This window comes from Nymphaea colorata, chromosome 8, assembly GCF_008831285.2.
Source record: "Nymphaea colorata isolate Beijing-Zhang1983 chromosome 8, ASM883128v2, whole genome shotgun sequence".
NCBI classification, from domain to species: Eukaryota; Viridiplantae; Streptophyta; class Magnoliopsida; order Nymphaeales; family Nymphaeaceae; genus Nymphaea; species Nymphaea colorata.
Window position 1 is genome coordinate 2,155,442 of NC_045145.1, and position 19,377 is coordinate 2,174,818.

The 19,377-nt window shown below is 40.8% G+C and overlaps 2 protein-coding genes across 2 annotated transcripts; one reads left to right on the top strand and one right to left on the bottom strand.

Annotated features, from left to right (window-relative positions):
- The first annotated feature begins 301 nt into the window (after positions 1-301).
- LOC116258812 (multicystatin-like) lies at positions 302-7,306 on the top strand. Its single transcript, XM_031636222.1, has 2 exons — positions 302-566; positions 6,999-7,306. Exons 1-2 carry the CDS (start codon positions 302-304, stop codon positions 7,304-7,306), a joined length of 573 nt encoding a protein of 190 aa, XP_031492082.1.
- Positions 7,307-18,237: 10,931 nt separating this feature from the next.
- LOC116259314 (cysteine proteinase inhibitor 1-like) lies at positions 18,238-18,891 on the bottom strand. Its single transcript, XM_031637067.2, has one exon. It carries the CDS (start codon positions 18,806-18,808, stop codon positions 18,497-18,499), a length of 312 nt encoding a protein of 103 aa, XP_031492927.1. The 5' UTR covers positions 18,809-18,891; the 3' UTR covers positions 18,238-18,496.
- Positions 18,892-19,377: the final 486 nt, after the last annotated feature.

Consider the following 19,377-nt stretch of genomic DNA (forward strand, 5'->3'; position numbering starts at 1 on the left):
GAAGGATGGAAGAAAGGTTGACCACTTAACGCATTTCAATTCTGTGGTATTTGGTCTCCTGAACAACGGCGAAGGCTGAAAATTGTGGAGAGGAAGCTGAGGGGTCAAACGCTCCTTCTAGTTGCATTCTTATTCTCCAGACGCATGCTTTGGCATCCCAACGTGCCAAATTACCCCTTTAAATATGAGCTCAGGCAGCTTTCTCAAGACGTCGTTGGTCGTTGGCTGATATCTTGACTCATTTCAACATTTCTCCGTTCTTTCCTACGTAGATCCGATCCCTTCTCAATTCCCTGTCCTAATGGATTCTTTCAATTCCTCTGCGACCTTGTTCGGCGGTTTCCAGCCAATCCCGGACGTGAAGAACAACAATGATGTGCAGGAGCTGGGTAAGTTTGCAGTGGCAGAGTACAAGGCAGAGTACAAGAAGGAGCACCCAGGAGAAGCAGCTCTACTGTTCGCAGAGGTGGTGGAGGCTCAGAGCCAGGTGGTGGCCGGAACCAACTACAAACTGCTGATCAAGGCCCTGGAAGCGGGGTATCTTAGGCACTACAAAGGCTCTTTGTGTATGAGAAGCCATGGGAGCACGTCAAGACCCTGACATCGTTTGAATCTGTTTTCCCCTCATTAAGCAATGCTTGCTTGCTGCTGCCATCTTCTATGTTGAACCTCTGCATTCATCCGTTCATAGCTCATGATAAAGTTCTATGGAACGCTCCTAGAACCCCATGGTCTGTCGTTGCAATGTTTCTCTGTTCGTCTAACTTCTGCTTCTAGTCACAATCGGTTCTTTGGTGATATTGTAATAAACTGTTTGGCATTGTTTAAGTATGTCGTCCCATTGAAATTGGATTAAATAAATATTTGATCGGATTTAGAATCTAAATATCCTATATCCAATATCAATACAGTTTGACATATTGTAATGTGGTTTGGATTCATTTAAAAATCGGATTATAAATGGGTTTTTATAGTGAATTCTGATTTGGATATGGTATAAATTTTTCTTCATTTATGTCTCAATCTAGATATGTGAATATCCAAAGAAACAAATAGTAAAGGTATATCTGATTCGAATCTAATCCATTGGCATCCCTGAGAATGAACCAAGTTTTCTCTAAAATCGAGCTAGCCTTGTAAGCACTGACACAATCCATAAATTTTAACATGTAGCATGGATTTTAAATCCTTGATCATTAGTTTGTTTAAAATGAGATCTTCCAAAAAACACCTTTTAAGCCTCTTGAAACTAAATCTGAGGCTATCAAAAACAGCCTATAAGTTGTGGCTTCACCATAAATCATTAGTACCACTTTGTTGCATGATCTGTCTAGTGACTGCTGTTAATATATATATATATATATATATATATATATATATATATATATATCCTCTTGAGATCCTAATCAAAATTTTTTTAACCTTTTTGGGAGCCATTTTTGGGAGCCATGTTGGTGTCGTTGCAATGTGTCTCTGTTTGTCTAACTTCTGCTTCTAGTCACAATCCGTTCTTTGGTGATATTGTAATAAGCCGTTTGGCATTGTTTAAGTATGTAGTCCCATTGGAATTGGATTTAAATAAATATTTGTTCGGATTTAGAATCTAAATATCCAATATCCAATATCCAATATCAATACAGTTTGACATATTGTAATGTGGTTTGGATTCATTTTAAAAATCGGATTCTAACTGGGTTTGTATAGTGAATTCAGATTTGGATATGGTATAAATTTTTTTTTCATTTAGGTCTCAATCCAGATATGTGAATATCCAAAGAAACAAATATAGTAAAGGTATATCTAATTCGAATCCAATCCATTGGCATCCCTTAGATTGAACCAAGTTTTCTCTAAAATCGAGCTAGTCTTGTAAGCATTGACACAATCTCATAAATTTTAACATGTAGCATGGATTTTAAATCCATCATCATTAGTTTGTTTAAACCGAAGATCTTCCAAAAAACACCTTTTTAAGCCTCTTGAAACTAAAATTTGAGGCTATCAAAAACAACCTATAAATTGTGGCTATATATATATATCCTCTTGAGGTCCTAATCAAAATTTTTTTAACCTTTTTGGGAGCTATGTTGGCCAATTTAAAGATTGTTGTGTTTCACATTTGTCACTTAATCTCCAACAAAGCCTGGTATACATGGGTCAAGTTAATGTTTGGTTTTTGGTGTCTCTTGAAAAGGTAAGTCTGGAGTGGGGCATTTGAGATTTTGGATGGACGACTTTCCCATGCCCGCAGGCTCGTGATCCTTAAAATGCATAATAATAATGACAGAATGACCACTGTTTTATATATAAATGGGTTTTTGAATGGAAACAACAAAAGTTGCGGCTCTTATGAACCTGCCTGAAAAATAGGACAAATACATGGAACACAATAACAAGTGTTTTATGGATCCACTCTATTTTTTGCATTAGATTCATGAGACAGTAAAAAAAAAGTGTTACTGTTATTAAACAACCTCTTAATGACATAGTTGTTTCAATGATTTAGATGAATTGGTTTGCGAATAGGCTAAACATAAAAAAAGTTTTTCACAAGTACAAGATAGAAATATATAATTAAATATAGGCAAACATAATAAAATTCGATCAACATTAGGAAAAAATAGTTTTAAAAATGGCACATGAAACTTTTGAATCAGCATGCTGGATCAAACCAGTTTGCCGCCGGTTTCGGTTTTGCTTAGGTCGATTTTGACTTCCAAAACAACTATGCTTCCTCGTTCAACCGATTCCAAAAGAAATGGAATTGGACACCATTCAATGTTCCGATTCTTTTAAGAAGGAAAAAAGCTGATCGGATTCTTTTATTAAACTCATTTATCGTGATGGCAATGTTCCCCACCCGTTTTCCAGCAGCCAGCAGGACTTCTTGTTTCACTCGTCAATAATTATCCAGGAAAAAGACCTTTCGTTGAATATGTGTCTCTACATCCTTTTCGATATTGTTTATTTCTGAAAAACATGATCACCATTTAGACAAAATTAATTTAATGGAAAATCTGAATTTTGCTTCTGCATGAGTACAATTTGAATGTCTATATATACTTATATAAGCAGGCACTTGGATGGTAAAAGAATAAAAATGTGTCGCCTAAATCTTTAGCAACGAGGGTGTTAAATAAAGATAATTTATAATGTAGCACGGTTTTTCTTTTACCCTATTTATATCAATGTTTGTTGTATTTTTTAGTCATAATCTTTAGAGTCTGTTTTGGCAATACTAACACATTGAACTGTCTTACGAATTTGTCTCATAAAATAATGCATATCCATGGCACCAGATAACACATTGTTCCATGAAACTGCCTTATTTTGTAGCTCAAATGCATTGAACAGTATATTGCTGCCAAACACTGCCATATATTTTTGAATGGAAAAATAATTAAAACATGTTTTCAAAAATAAACTTTAAAAGTGTGGGTATTAGCAACAATTTAATTTGTAGTCATCCTTTATGGTATTTTAAAGAGCCATTTAGCAGCATCTGTCAACCAGCAAAAAAAACAACAAAAGTAAAGCTCCCAAGATCGAAACTAAGCCAACTTTGTGCTTCTGTGCAATGTTTACTGAAATTATTTGGATGTCAGTAAAACTTTAAGCGACGTTCAACAAATAGAAAAACCTAGCAAGGAGATTGGGGAACACCCTTTTTATATTGTAGCCGTCCAAAAACGATGAGAACACTAGTCGAAAAAATGCGGTAACTGCTAGTGGGAAGAAGAGGCAAGAGAATATAAAAAAAGAGAAGAAGAAGAAATGAGAAGAAAGTTTGAAGCCTTTACCGACATCTGAGTGTGGAAGACATTGGTAAAGGCCCAAGTAAAAGTAGGGTTATACAGACACGCAGGGCGGACGTTGCTAATTTTAAGCCAGGGAAAATTTTTTATCGACGCGAACTAATTTCTTTTTATCAACGTTTGCAAAGTGAACATCGGAACAAGTAACATTTTACTGATGTTCAATGATGCACGTTGGTAACAATTTTTTTTAGCGACATTTGTAAAACGAATGTCCATAAAAAGAAACGGGACTTCAATAGCGCAACACGTCGGTGAAGGCTGTTTTTCACCTACATTTTTCTCTAAACGTCGGTAAAAATAAATTTTCACCGACCTTTGCCGCTGGACGTCAATATCGACGCCAGTTTTTCCATGCGTTGGTGAATCCATCTTTTTTCAAGATCATTTTCTACTTTCTTGTTAATTTTGGGTGATAAAGAGGGTAACTTATTTAGGTGATGAAACTATATACGGTGGCAGTTGTTTCACCATCTTTGAAATTTTGAGCCATCGTTAAAAACATGTTTTTAGTTTTTTAAATCAATAAATTACAATGGTGGCAAAAAACACTGGAATATTATAGTAATACTAGTGAGAGATTTCACATACATAAATAGCCAACACCGGGGGCGTCAAATTCAACATAAAGTTTATGGCGACAGTTGCATCATCTGTGGCCTTGTCCGCAAAAAGGGTTACTAAAATATGTAAGTGATGCATAAAAGTATGGGGGAAGTTTGATTTCAATTTTCATGGGGAGTTGTCATGCTGTTTTCTATCAATTGTGATTTTGTTGGAGTATTAGAAATGTGTTGAATTGATTTCTGATTTGATTTTGCATCATGTAGAAAATTAATTCAATCTTTCAATTGATTTCTCCATACTAATCTTAAAGGGTTGTCCAGTTTCTTCTTGACGATGTCTACAAAGTGAACAAGTTACTTTTGACCGAAGTTCAGTGATGGACGTCGATAAAAGTTTATTTTTTAGCGACATTTGTAAAACGCACGTCGACATTTGCCATTGGATGTCAGTATCGACGTCAGTTTCTCGTGTGTCGGTGAATCCATCTTTTCTTGTAGTGTGGTTTCAAGATCCTTTTCAGTTTTCTTGTTAATTTTGGGTGATAAGATGGTAACCTATTGTGGTGATGAAACTCTATACACTGGCAGCTATTTCACCTTCTATGAAATTTTCTGCCAGTGTTAGAAACATGTTTTTAGTTTGTTCAACCGATAAATTACAACAGGGCAAAAAGCACTAGATTATTATAGTAATACTAGTGAGAGATTTCACACACATGAATAGCGAACACCGGGAACGTTAAATTCGTCATAAAGTTTGTTGCGACAGTTACATCATTTGTGTCGTTGTCAGTTAAAAAGGTCAATAAAACATGTAACTGATGCATAAAAGTATGGGGGAAGTTTAATTGAATTTTCATGGGGTATTGTTATGTTTTCTATCAACTCTTATTTTGTTGGAGTGTTTGAAATGTGTTGAATTGATCTCTGCTCTGGTTTTGCATTATGTAGAAAATTTGTTCAATGTTCTAATTGGTTTCTTCATAGTAATCATAAAGGATTGTCCAGTTTCTTTTTATCGACGTCTTCAAAGTGAACGTCAGTACAAGTAGCTTTTTACCCATGTTCAGTGATGGACATTGGTAAAAGTTTCCTTTTTAGCGACATTTGCAAAATAGACGTCGATAAAAAGAAACTGGACATTGGTAACACCACGTGTCGTTAAAGGCTGTTTTTCACCGACATTTTTCTCTAAGTGTCGATAAAAATGAACATTCACCGACATTTGCCACTGGAATTCGGTATCGACCTAAGTTTTCCCAAGCGTCGTTGAATCCAAATTTTCCTGTATTGTGGTTTCAAGATCCTTTTCTATTTTCTTGTTGATTTTGGGTGATAAGATGGTAACTTATTGGGGTGATGTATATGGGGGAATTGAAATTTTTTTTCTAACGGATATTTCTGAATAAAAATTTTAAAACCTTTGCTGAAAAACAGCTGCTATGTATTAGCGATGGTTTATATTATGGCGATAGATTATAATGGTTTATCATCCGACAATATCAAGCTGCCAGCAAATTTCAATTCTCCCATGCACATGGTCACCCCCAGTGAAAGTAAAGTAGAAAGCCAAAGAAAAAAGTTAAAAGAGGATGAAAATGCCTCCTCTTAAGAAGGTGCCCATGTTAGTCACCAAACATAAAACCCGCTCTCCACGTTCAGATCCGATGTATCTTAAAAACTTATCTTTCCATAAAATTTCAGTATTTCTGCAAACCGGGAGTCATCATTTTTTTCATTTAATGAAAGAAAAGAGCATTCATCTATATTCCATGTTTGCATATTCTTTGAGTCTCGATATGTTGATATCGAGTTAGTTCACACTTATCTTTCCGTAAAATTTTCAATATTACTGCAAACCGGAAGTCATCATTTTTCATTAAGTGAAAGAAAGGAGCACTCATCTTATATATTCATGAGAAGCAATAGCAACGAAATAAAGTCTGACACGTTATGGGATCACCGCGTAGAGAAAGAGTTTGATCAAATTAACAAAGAAAGAATGCTGAAGATTGAGCAAATGAAACCAGAGGACTAGGGAGTCCACATTCTATTGTTTTCTCAAAGTCTTGGGGCGGTCAATTTGTTATTGATATTACGTGGAAGTCCTAGACGGGGCAATTTTTTGCGTTTTTTTTCAAAATTAAATCCTACATTTGTTGGGGGAGATGGAGAAGAGCTGAAACTGTCCCTCCTTCCACTTCTCCTCAAATTTGAAGGTATCTAAAATCGTGCCTTGTATATAATTCAAATTATATATATATATATATATATATATATATATATATAAAGTAAGTAAGGTTGACCACTTAACGCATTCCAATTCTGTCGTAGTTGGTATCCTCAACAACGGCGAAGGCTGAAAATTGAGGAAGGGGAAGAGGACGGGTCAAACGCTGTTTCTAGTTGCATTTCTTATTCTCCAAACGCTTGCTTTGGGATCCCAACGTGCCAAATTGGCCCTATAAATATGAGCTCAGGCAGGTTTCTCAAGACCATCAATGGTCGTTGGCTGATATATTAACTCATTTCAAAATTTATACATTCTTTCCTCCATAGATCCGATCCCTTCTCAATTCCCAATTCCCTGTCCTAATGGCTTCTTCCAATTCCTCAGTGACCGCTTTCGGCGGTTTCCATCCTTTCGGCGGTTTGCAGCCGATCCCGGACGTGAAGAACAACATGCATGTACAGGAGCTGGGTAAGTTTGCGGTGGCTGAATTCAACAAGAAGCACCAAGAAGCAGCAGCCCTAGTGTTCGTAGAGGTGGTGGAGGCTCAGAGCCAGGTGGTGGCCGGAACCAACTACAGACTGCATATCGAGACCCTCAAAGCAGGGTGTGTCAGGCACTACAAGGCTCTTGTGTATGAGAAGACATGGGAGAACGTCAAGACCCTGACATCGTTTGAGCCTGTTTTCCCTTGATTAAGCAATGCTTGCTTGCTGCTGCCATCTTCTGTGTTGAACCTCTCTGCATTCATTCCGTTCATAGCTCATGATAAAGTTCTATGGAACGATCATAGAACCCCTTGTCGTTGCATGTTTCTCTGTTCGTCTACGATCTGTTTCTAGTCACAATCAGTTCTTTGGTGATCGTGCAATAAGCCGTTTGGCATTGTTTAATTTTTTATGTCCTGAAAGTGTTGTTTGTAGTTCTTCCAATTAATTAAATTCTGTTGCATGCATGTCATGGATCACAGCAAAATTTAAGTACGACATCCCATTGGAATTGGATTTATATAAATATGCGATCGGTTTGAGAATCTAAATATCCTATATCCGATATCCAATATCGACGAAGTTTAACATATTGTAACGTGGTTTGGATTCAATTTAAAAATCAGATTCTAACCAGATTTGGATTGTGAATGCAGATTCAGATATGGTACAGATTTTTTTTCATTTGTGTCTCTAGTTGGATATATGAATATTCAAAGAAATGAATACATTAAAAAGTATATCTGATTCAATTCCAATCCATTGGCATGCCTCCGACTGAACCAAGTTTCCTCTTACATGGAGCTACTTTTATAAGCATTGACACAATCCCGGCTCTCTATGAGTAAGTATCAGATTGGATTGAAATTTAATAAATGACACAATTCTCTGGTCCCCGACCTCTGCCCCTGTTTACGAGTAGGAAAGTACAAAATTAACATAATTCTTGGTTTTCTGAATTGTTAAGAAAGTAGCAGTTTGAGAAGTGTGCAACAGTGAAATTGGATGAAAACTCAGTCCCAGTCGATGAAGATCAGTTTATAGCATTGGTTGATGATGTGGGATTGACAATAGGCCCTTGAGATGTCAATGTAACAAGAGCTAGCTATGGGACAGTGAAAGGAACAATGCACTGTCACACAGAGCAGAGTACAATAGAGTAGATGAAAACAGAACAAAGAAATGATATATTGGAAACAGCGGCAGCCAGTAAACATATGGTTGTCGTTGTTTCACCATTGGTCAAATATTCATGGTGATCTGAGTTCATATGAATTCAGATCCATGGATTTATGGTCGGACCTCCCCTCGTCTAACCTTAAACCCATGACTTTTGACATGTAGCATGGATTTCAAATCATAATCATTAGTTTGACTGAAAATCTTCCAAAACACACCATTTTAGGCATCCTCCGAACTAAAATCTGAGGCTACCAAAAACAACCTATAAGTTGTGCCTTCACCATAAATTTATTTGGCTGCACTTTGTTGCATGATCTTTTTCTCTCTCTCTCTCTCTCTCTCTCTCTCTCTCTATATATATATATATATATATATATATATATATATATATATATATATATATATGGAGAGAGAGGAAAACAGGTAGCTACCAAACTTTCCTCTACAAGACCTAAACAAGATTTTTTATTTTTTTTTTAGGAGCAATTTTGGCCTATTAAAAAACAGGTTGTGTTTTAGATATATCACTTAATCTCTACCACTTGATCATTTTTAGTTGATGGATTATATGATTCTCATCAAAACCTGGTATAGAATGGTCAAGTTAATGTTTTGTTTTCGGTGTCCCTTGAAAAGGTGAGTCTGTAGTGGGCCATTTTAGTGACCTTTTTACCTGACAAGGCCACAAGTGATGCAATTGTCGCATTGAACTTTATAGCGAATCTAGCATCCCTGGTGTTGGCCCTACTATAATATGCCAGTGCTCTTTGCCACAACTATAATTTATCGATTTACAAAAATAAAAAAAATGTTTCTAACGCTGGCTCAAAATTTCATAGAAGGTGAAATAGCTGCCACGGTATAGAGTTTCATCACCTCAATAAGCTATCATCTTAATGATCTTGAAACCACACATGGATTCACTGACGCATGGGTCAATACCGCCATCCAACAGCAAATATCAGTGAAAATTCATTTTTTAGCGATGTTGAGAGAAAAATGTCGGTGAAAAATAGCCTTCACCAACGTTCACCAATGCGTGGCATTTTTATGCCCGTTTTACGAACGTCGCTAAGAAGGAACTTTTATCGACGTCTAGCATTGAACGTCGACAAAAATTACTTGTATCGACGTTCATTTTACAGACAAAAAAGAAACTAGTTTTATCGACGCGTGATCATGGTTGCGTCGGTGTAATTTTTTCCCGTTACAAAATTACTAATGTGTCTGCCCTGCATGTCAGTATCACCCTACTTTTGTTGACGTGTTATGTTCGGACGTCGTTAATGGCTGTTTCATAGACATGCTCTGGACATCGGCAAAATTGCCACACCAATTTTGTTGATGTCTTTAAGTACAGCCTTTGTTGGCGTTCTCCCGCGATTCACACTCAATCCCTCTCTTTTGGTAATGACAAAATGAAGAGAGGGGACCGTAGGCTGCAACACACCAACGAGGGAAAGGGCAAGAGAGGGAGCAGCTGTACACGGGCAGAGAGAGAAGCAAGCTGCGTCTAGGGCAGCGTGAGAGAGAGAAGAAGCTGCGTCTAGGGCAGCGTGAGAGAGAGAGTCAAGGACGGCAGGAGAGAGAGAGTAAAGAGCGAGAGAGGGAGGGAGAGAAAGATGGAAACTTTCTTCTCCTCTTTTGGCATTAACTTCTCAACTTCTCATTTTAGTAAAAAAAGCTAACATTTATAGACGATAAAAAAAAACTGAAAAACTTAACGAGTAAGTTTAGCAACTCGTAGATCGTGCTTTCTCACGATCCCTCCGCTTCAACTTTTTCAGCTTCCACCATTTTCTCCACTCCTTATTTAACTGCCCACGATTTGAAACCGCACACACTTTCTCTTGTTTCCACTTTTCACTCCTTCACGCACTCATGCTTTTCCCACGAGCTCCACACGTTCTCACGAGCTCCTCCACTTCAGGAGTTAGAGCAACAATCTCCCCCCTAATCCTGATGTGGCCCGAGCTCTCGAACACCAAGTACGTGTCGCATTGTTGCCAACTTTGCCGCTGATAATGCCTTTGTCATAAGATCCGCTCGTTGTTCATCTGTGCGTACAAAATCCACAATAATATGTCCTCTTTCGACACATTCTCGAATGAAATGGAACTTTGTATCAATGTGTTTACTACGTCCATGAAAAACTGTGTTTTTCATCAGTGCGATTGCGGACTTGTTGTCCACATACAACTTCACCACTTGCGGCTCTCTCCCAATTAGTTCGGCCAAGAGTCCTCTAAGCCAAAGTGCTTGACATGCCGCCGCAGTTGCTGCCATGAACTCAGCCTCGCATGAAGACAGAGCAACGGTCTTCTGCTTTTGCGAGTTCCATGAGACTAGGCTTTCATTTACATAGAACGCCATGCCTCCGGTGCTTTTCCGATCATCGACGTCGCCCGCCAGGTCACTATCCGTGAACCCGACAATCACTTCTTCTCCTTTTCCTCTGGTGTATACAAGACCGAAGTTGATTGTGCCTTTCAAATAACGTAAAATCTGCTTCACTGCTTTGTGGTGCATCACTGTCGGTCTCTCCATGAATCTACTAGCTACACCGACAGCATACGAAAGATCTGGTCTTGTGTGGAGAAGATACCTTAGACATCCGATGACTCGTCGGTACTCAGTTGCATCCACCGGTTGTCCTTCGGGATCCTTGTTCAACTGTGACCTTGGTTCCATAGGGATTTTAGTAGGATTGCAATCAAACATGCCAAATTGAATTAGTACCTTTTTGGCATAGGCTGCTTGTTTGATCGAGATACCGTCTTCACCTTGTTCCACCTCAATCCCAAGGTAATAGGTGAGCAGGCCGAGGTCGCTCATCTCGAACTCAGCCATCATCTGCTGCTTGAATGATGCGATTGCCTCCGAATCCTCCCCTGTTACAATTAGATCATCAACATAAACTCCGACGATGATACCGGTACGGTCTTTTCCCCTGGTATACATGGCTTGTTCAAGCGCGCACTTTGAGAACCCAAGGTGCTTCAGGCTTCGATCCAGCCGCGTGTTCCAAGCTCGAGGTGCTTGTCGGAGGCCATACAATGCCTTGCTTAGTTTGAGCACCATATGCTCCTTGTTCTTCACCGTGAAACCTTCTGGCTGAGTTACATAAACCTCCTCCTCAAGTTCGCCATTGAGGAATGCTGATTTGACGTCGAGGTGATGGACTTGCCACCCACGGTTGGCTGCGACGGCAAGGATGACTCGCACGGTGTCGAGCCTGGCGACTGGTGCAAACACCTCATCGAAGTCGATCCCTTGCCGTTGAACATAGCCTTTTGCGACTAGTCTGGCCTTGTGCTTGATCACCTCTCCGTCTAAGTTTTTCTTTAATTTGAACACCCATTTGAGTCCAATTGCTTTGGTTCCAACTGGTAGGGTTGTCAGCGTCCAGGTCGAATTTTTTTCAATGGACTCAATTTCCTTGGCCATCGCATCCACCCATGCCGGTTGGCCCATTGCCTCTTGATAACACGATGGCTCCTCTATTGCCGCAAGCATGGCCTCTTCTTCGACATCTTCATCATCGAGCTCGACATGCCGAGCGTCTCGCATGATATCATCGATATGTCTATACCGAACGGGTCCGTCATTACTGTCCTCCATCTCCGAGGTTGCGGCAGTTTCATCCGCCAGCAATCTCCGAGCCGGCGTCACCACCGGCGTTGCTTCGCCACCCATCGATGTCGATGAAGAAGTAGGGTAGCCTAGATCCATGGATAGCGACCTTCCTGCTTGTCCGCTTGCAACTGAGTTGTCCACTGTTGATTCATCCTCAACAGTGAAATTCGACGAATCACTGCCTCCTGCATCCATGTTCCAATTCCACTTTATTTTTTCTTCAAATTTAACATCACGACTTACATGGATTCTCCCGTGCCGCGGATCAAATAATCGGTGTGCCTTGCAGCCATCCTCGACGCCGAGATACACCATTGGCAGGCTGCGATCATCAAGCTTCTTGAGGTGTGGTGTTGTCACCATGGCATGCGCCGTGCAGCCGAACAATCGAAGATGTGCAAGATCCGGCTTCCTATGACTCCAAGCTTCATACGGGGTGCGCTCGCCCATGGTCTTCGTAGGCAAGCGGTTCAACAGGTAGACTGCGTGTCGTACCGCCTCTCCCCAAAATCTTCCCGGCATGCTCATGCTCTTGAGAAGAGATCTTGCCATCGCCATCACCGTCCTGTTCCTCCTCTCCACCACACCGTTTTGTTGTGGTGAGTATGGCGCAGTGAGGTGTCGCGCAATGCCCGCCTGTTCACACACATTGGCGAACTCAAGAGAGAGGAACTCGCCTCCACGATTGGTCCGGAGCGTCTTGACGTGATGCCCGCACGCGTTCTCGGCCAACGCCTTGACCTTCATAAACGCTGAGCATGCCTGGTCTTTTGTTCTGATCACGCACAACCACATCCAACGAGTGAAGTCATCAATTATTAGTAAGAAATAGCTATTACCGGCAGGGGTGGGTGGCGTGATCGGGCCGCAAAGATCAGCGTGCAAGAGTTCGAGTGGCTCCTTCGCTCGATAGATGGCTGCCGACGGGAACGACTGTCTCGTCTGCTTCGCCACCAAACACTCCCGGCATAACTGAGCGGGATGAGAGATAGGCGGTACCCCGGTTGCCATCTTCTTGTTTACAAGCATCTTCAATGCTTGAAAGTTGACGTGGCCGAGACGAGCATGCCACAACCATGCCGGATCTTCGAGGTTTGCCAAGAGACACACTGGCCTTGCAATCTGCAGCTCGATGCGATAGAGACGATTTGGCGTGCGTCTCACCTTCATGATCAACTGCCCTGGATTTTTGACAAATACCTCTAGTTTGTCTTCATCCATAACCACCTTGTGGCCCACCTCAGTGAGTTGCCCGAGACTCACGATGTTGCTGCGAAGCCTTGGAATATAGTATACTTCCTGGAGCAGCCATTGATCATCATTTTTGCATTTAAAAAGAATTGAACCCTTACCCATGATCTGCACCGATGAGCCGTCGCCGAACTTCACCTTGCCGGTGATTGCCTCGTTCAACTCCCGAAACTTGACCTTGTCTCCGGTCATGTGGTTGCTGGCACCGTTATCCAGGTACCAGGTGTCGGTAGTTTCCTTACCGTGCTCGGTCCCGTGCAGTTCGGGCCATACTTGCTCTTCATTCAGCAGGACGACTTCTTGTCTCTCAGGTGCAGCGGGCACTGCTTCTTCCAACTCTGCAAGCAACAGAGTTGGTTCGGTGTCGTCAGTTTGTGTGAGATGCGCCTCTTCCTTCTTTTTGGGAGCCTTGCACCGGTTCGCATAATGCCCCAATTCGTTGCAATTGAAGCAACGGATGTGACTCTTGTCACGACCATCGCCTCCAGAGCCACCTGCTCTGTCTTTCAGTGGGAAGTCGCCTCGTCCGCCTCTCCCGCGCCCTCTACCGCGCCCGCGACCACCCCGGTTGCGAGCACCTCCTTCCCTGTGACCCGTCTCCCTTCGGGTCGACGACGGGTCACTGCCGCTTCTCTTCTGCCGTGCCTCCCACTCAGCCTGAGTGAGAAGCAGTTGCGCATCGCCATTGCCGCCGGTACCGAATGCTCGGGGACGAGAGCGTTCTTCGTACGTCTTGAGTCGTCCCACAGCCTCTTCAAACAACATTGTGTCGAGGTCGCAAAATTGCTCTATGCCCGCGATTACGCTATGAAACCTATTTGGAACGGTGTCAAATAGCTTCTTGACTAAGGCGGCATCGCTAAGGGTGCCCCCTAAGTTGGCATACCTGACGGACATTCCGGTGAGCCTACCCGCATATTGATCCAACGACTCTCCTTCTTGCATCCTCATGGCGTCAAAGTCACTCTTCAACGTCTGCAGACGTGCATTCCTCACGCGATCTGCCCCGACAAATCTCGTCTTGAGGCAATCCCAGACCTCCTTCGCCGTCGCCTTCTTCGCCACTTGCATTAGGAGATCCTCTGGGAGGGCTTGGAGAAGATGCGACCTCGCCTTCTTGTCCTTCCTCGTGTCGACAGCCACACCTGCCGTCGGCTCGACTGCCTCCCAAACGCCTTGATCTTCCATCATGGCCTGGACCCTAATCACCCAACTGGTGTAGTTGGTTGCCGTGAGCAGCGGATATTGGAAAGTACCGCTGGCAATCTCCCGCGCTGCCTCGTTTGTGATGATCGACATCGGCTTGAATCGAGGGAGCTTTGGCATACAACCTGGCTCTGATACCAAATGTTGGCGTTCTCCCGCGATTCACACTCAATCCCTCTCTTTTGGTAATGACAAAATGAAGAGAGGGGACCGTAGGCTGCAACACACCAACGAGGGAAAGGGCAAGAGAGGGAGCAGCTGTACACGGGCAGAGAGAGAAGCAAGCTGCGTCTAGGGCAGCGTGAGAGAGAGAAGGAAGCTGCGTCTAGGGCAGCGTGAGAGAGAGAGTCAAGGACGGCAGGAGAGAGAGAGTAAAGAGCGAGAGAGGGAGGGAGAGAAAGATGGAAACTTTCTTCTCCTCTTTTGGCATTAACTTCTCAACTTCTCATTTTAGTAAAAAAAGCTAACATTTATAGACGATAAAAAAAAACTGAAAAACTTAACGAGTAAGTTTAGCAACTCGTAGATCGTGCTTTCTCACGATCCCTCCGCTTCAACTTTTTCAGCTTCCACCATTTTCTCCACTCCTTATTTAACTGCCCACGATTTGAAACCGCACACACTTTCTCTTGTTTCCACTTTTCACTCCTTCACACACTCATGCTTTTCCCACTAGCTCCACACGTTCTCACGAGCTCCTCCACTTCCGGAGTTAGAGCAACAGCCTTTACGAACGTCTCATACACATCGGTAAAGCTTTCGTCTGACTTGTTAACTCCGCCCGAACCCTTCTTCTCATTCTTCTTGTTCTGTTTTGTTTTTTCTTTTCTCTTCCTTCTTCTTTTCATTGGCAGTTACCAAGTTTTAAGTTTTTTCGACGAGTGCAGAGTTACCAAGTTTTTTCGACGAGTGCAGTGCTGGTGAAACTCTGTAGTGGTTGCAGGCATTACTGATGCCACAAATAGGGAGGTGATGAATTTTACACCAAAAAGAAATTGACATTGCTGCAAACCTTTTTGTAGGAAGGAGGAGACTTTTGTCTCCCCATTCTAGCAGCCTACTAGCGAGTGGAAGGGGGCAGGCCAACCCTTATCAGTGAGAGATGCAGAATGTGCAGGAAAGGGAGATGGTTCGACCACCTTGTTTGTCTTTTTAAATGGTTTAAAACAATAGACTGCCTGATGTAAGGAAATTAGACAACCAGACTTCATTACACCAGGTATGATGAGGCTATGGTGTAGCACGTAGGAAAATTGAAATCAGTCACCTACTTCTATAGTCAAGTAGATGGTTTTTTTTTTTTTTAATTTTGTGTCACTAAAACTGTTGTAAAAGTACATTATGTGGCTAAGCAACTGGCTGTCATAAATACAATTTTAGTAACATAAAATTAAAAATGGGATCCAGCTATAAAGGTAACCAATTGACTTATATATATATATACCACACACACACATAGGAAAATTGAAATCAGCCAGCTACTTCTATAGTCACCTAGATGTTTATTTTTTTTTAATTTTGTGTCACTAAAACAGTTATATAGTAATCCAGCTACAGAGGTAACTGATTGATATAAACTTAAAAATAGCGATCCAGCTAAGAGATAACTGATTGATATATACAGTCATGTATTGTTGCCTATTGGATGTTGTCAAACGTCTAAAAATAAAAAATTTATCCCTAAAAGATAGATGTTATATAAATATTGGCCACCGTTTAGGATATAACAATGATTCTTGATATTTTTAGACACATTTTTTAATTTTAATGCACATCATAAAAGTCTTCTATATAAGAATATGAAAACTAGCATATTCAGAAACCAATTCATTGAAAGCATTGACACAGCCGAGTCACTAAGAGGTTGTTTGACAACAATAATACTTAATCTAATTCAAAAAAATATAATAGATTCATAAAACATTTGTTATAGTGTTCCATGTATCTGTTCCATCTTTTAATCAGGTTCATAAGACAGTAACAAAGTGTTACTGTTGCCAAACGGCCCATAAGTGCCACAACTTCCGTTTTTTTCATTTAGAAACCCATTTTTATATATAACAGTGGCCATTCTGTCATTAATATGCATTTTAAAGATCAATAGTTCACGTTGGCCTACTCTAAAGAGGCTCCGTCACAGCTCACGAGCCAGCGGGCATGGGAAAGTCGTCCAGCCAAAATCTCAAATGCTCCATTCCAGACTTACCTTTTCAAGGGACAAAGAAAACCAAAAGTTAGCTTGACGCTTGTACACCAGGTCTTGATAATTGATAAGAAGCATATAAGCCACCAAATCCAAAAAGATCAGGTAGTACAGATTAAGTGACAAATATGAAACACAACTATTTTTTAATAGGCCAAAATGTATCCTCAGATAAAAAACTTAGTTTGGCACTTCAAGAGAAAAGTTTGGTAGCTACTTGTTTTCCTCTCTCTCTACCTATATATATATAAACGGTAATTAGTAGAAACATCATGCAACAAACCGTTACCAATTATTCATGGTGAAAGAACGACTTATAGGTTGTGCTTGATAGCCTCAAAATTCAGTTTCAAGGATGCCTAAAAAGGTGTGTTTTGGGAAAACTTCAGTTTAGACAAACTAATGGTCATGGATTTGAAATTTATGCTATCTCTGAACTCAGATCAAGATCCATGGTGAAACAAACACAACCATAATGTTTACCAGCTGCTGCTGATTTCAATATTTCATTTCTTTGTTCTGTTTTCATCTACTCTATTGTACTCTACCCTGCGTGACAGTGCCTTGTTCCTTTCACTGTAATCATCACCATATCAAACGCCTAGCATTCTCCACCAACTCCATCGTTTTGGGGAAGTCAAATACAGTGCCATAGCTAGCTCTTGTTACATTGACATCTCAAGGGCCTATAGAGAGGTTGACCGGTAGAGAGGAAAAGGCAACAAGGGAAAGGACAATGCTTCTTTTCCAAGCAAATACCTATGATGAACACCTTAGAGAGAGAGAGAGAGAGTAAAAGAACACTTTTATCTCCCACTTATATATATATATATAGCATTATGCTGCCTCCATCCTGTACTATGAGGGCCAACAGCAACTAACAGGTTCACATGGAAAACTGCTTTGTTTTTCTTCCAAGATGGCCTTGGATAAGCTTACATTGGAAATGGCAAAGGATATGATTCAAATGGGACATATATACCTTTTTACCATATCTGATTTATCGAATATTCACATATCTAGATTCAAAGTTGAATGAACTGAAGTGTATGCCATAGTTGAATCTGATTTTCAAATACACAACCTAAACCCCATCCGAATCCGAGTGTTTAATTTCACAGCCGAAACAATGAAATCCGAACCAAATTATTATATGTTAAAATTGACTTTCAACATTATTAGATTAGATATAGGAATTTGAATCCAATCAGATATTTACCATAAACCAAATTTGAATCTAATTGGATGTCATTTATTAAATATCAATCCGATCTGATATTTATCCATAGAGAGGCAGGATTGTATCAATGCTTACAAGACTAGCTCAATTTTAGAGAACACTTGGATCAGTGTTAGGAATGCCAATCAATTGGATTTGAATCAAATATTACATTTTACCATATTTGTTTCTTTTGATATTCACATATCTGGATTTAGACATAAATGAAGAAAAATTTATACCATATCCGAATCTGAATTCATGATCCAAACCCAGTTAGAATCTGATTTTTAAATTGAATCTAAACCACATTACAATATGTGAAACTGCATCGATATTGGATATAGGATATTTAGAATCTCAATCCGACCAAAATTTATTTAAATCCAATTCCGATGGGATGTCATTACTTAAATTTTTATGTGATCCATGACATGAACGCAATAGAATTTAATTAATTTGAACAACTACAAACAACACTTTCAGGACATCGATTAAACAATGCCAAACGGCTGTATTACATGAACATCAAAGAATGGATTGTGACTAGAAACAGAACTTAGACGAACAGAGAAACATGCAACGACGGAGAGACCATGGGGTTCTAGGAGAGTTCCATAGAACTTTATCATGAGCTATGAACGGAATGAATGGAGAGGGTCAACACAGGAGATGGCAGCAGCAAGCAAGCACTGCTTAATCAGGGGAAAACTGATTCAAACGATGTCAAGGTCTTGACGTCCTCCCATGGCTTCTCATACACAAGAGCCGTGTAGTGCCTGACATACCCTGCTTTCAGGGCCTTGATAAGCAGTCTGTAGTTGGTTCCGGCCACCACCTGGCTCTGAGCCTCCACCACCTCTACGAACACAAGGGCTGCTGCTTCATGGTGCTTCTTGTTGAATTCAGCCACCGCAAACTTACCCAGCTCCTGTACATGCTTGTTGTTCTTCACGTCCGGGATTGGATGGAAACCGCCGAGAGCGGTCACTGAGGAATTGGAAGAAGCCATTAGGACAGCGAATTGAGAAGGGATCGGACCTATGGAGGAAAGAAGGGAGAAGTTTTGAAATGAGTTAATATATCAGCCCACGACCAATGATGGTCTTGAGAAAGCTGCCTGAGCTCATATTTATATTGCTAATTTGGCACGCTGGGATCCCAAAGCAAACGTCTGGAGGATAAGACATGCAACTAGAAAGAGCGTTTGACCCGTCGTTTTCCTCTTCCTCAATTTTAAGCCTTCGCCACTGAGTTGAACTGCATTACGTGGTCAACCTTTCTTCCTTCTTTCCTTCCTATGCATTTTAACAATAACCCGTTCTTTCTTTCTTCCAGTCGTACAGTAAAAGCTGCTTTTCTTTTTCTGGCCGTGTCCCGGATAGAGATTGTCAATTTGTGACCCATCAAATACCCATTCCTTTCCAATCCTAAAATTGTGTAATAACTAAGTCTTCTTATTTTAAATCTTCTAGATGCTATCTTGATGGTATTGAAAAATATTGACTTCAAAACTAAAGGTGCTATTATCCAGGGTGGGTAAGTAAACTGGTTATTTTGTCCCTACCTCTTTCCATATAC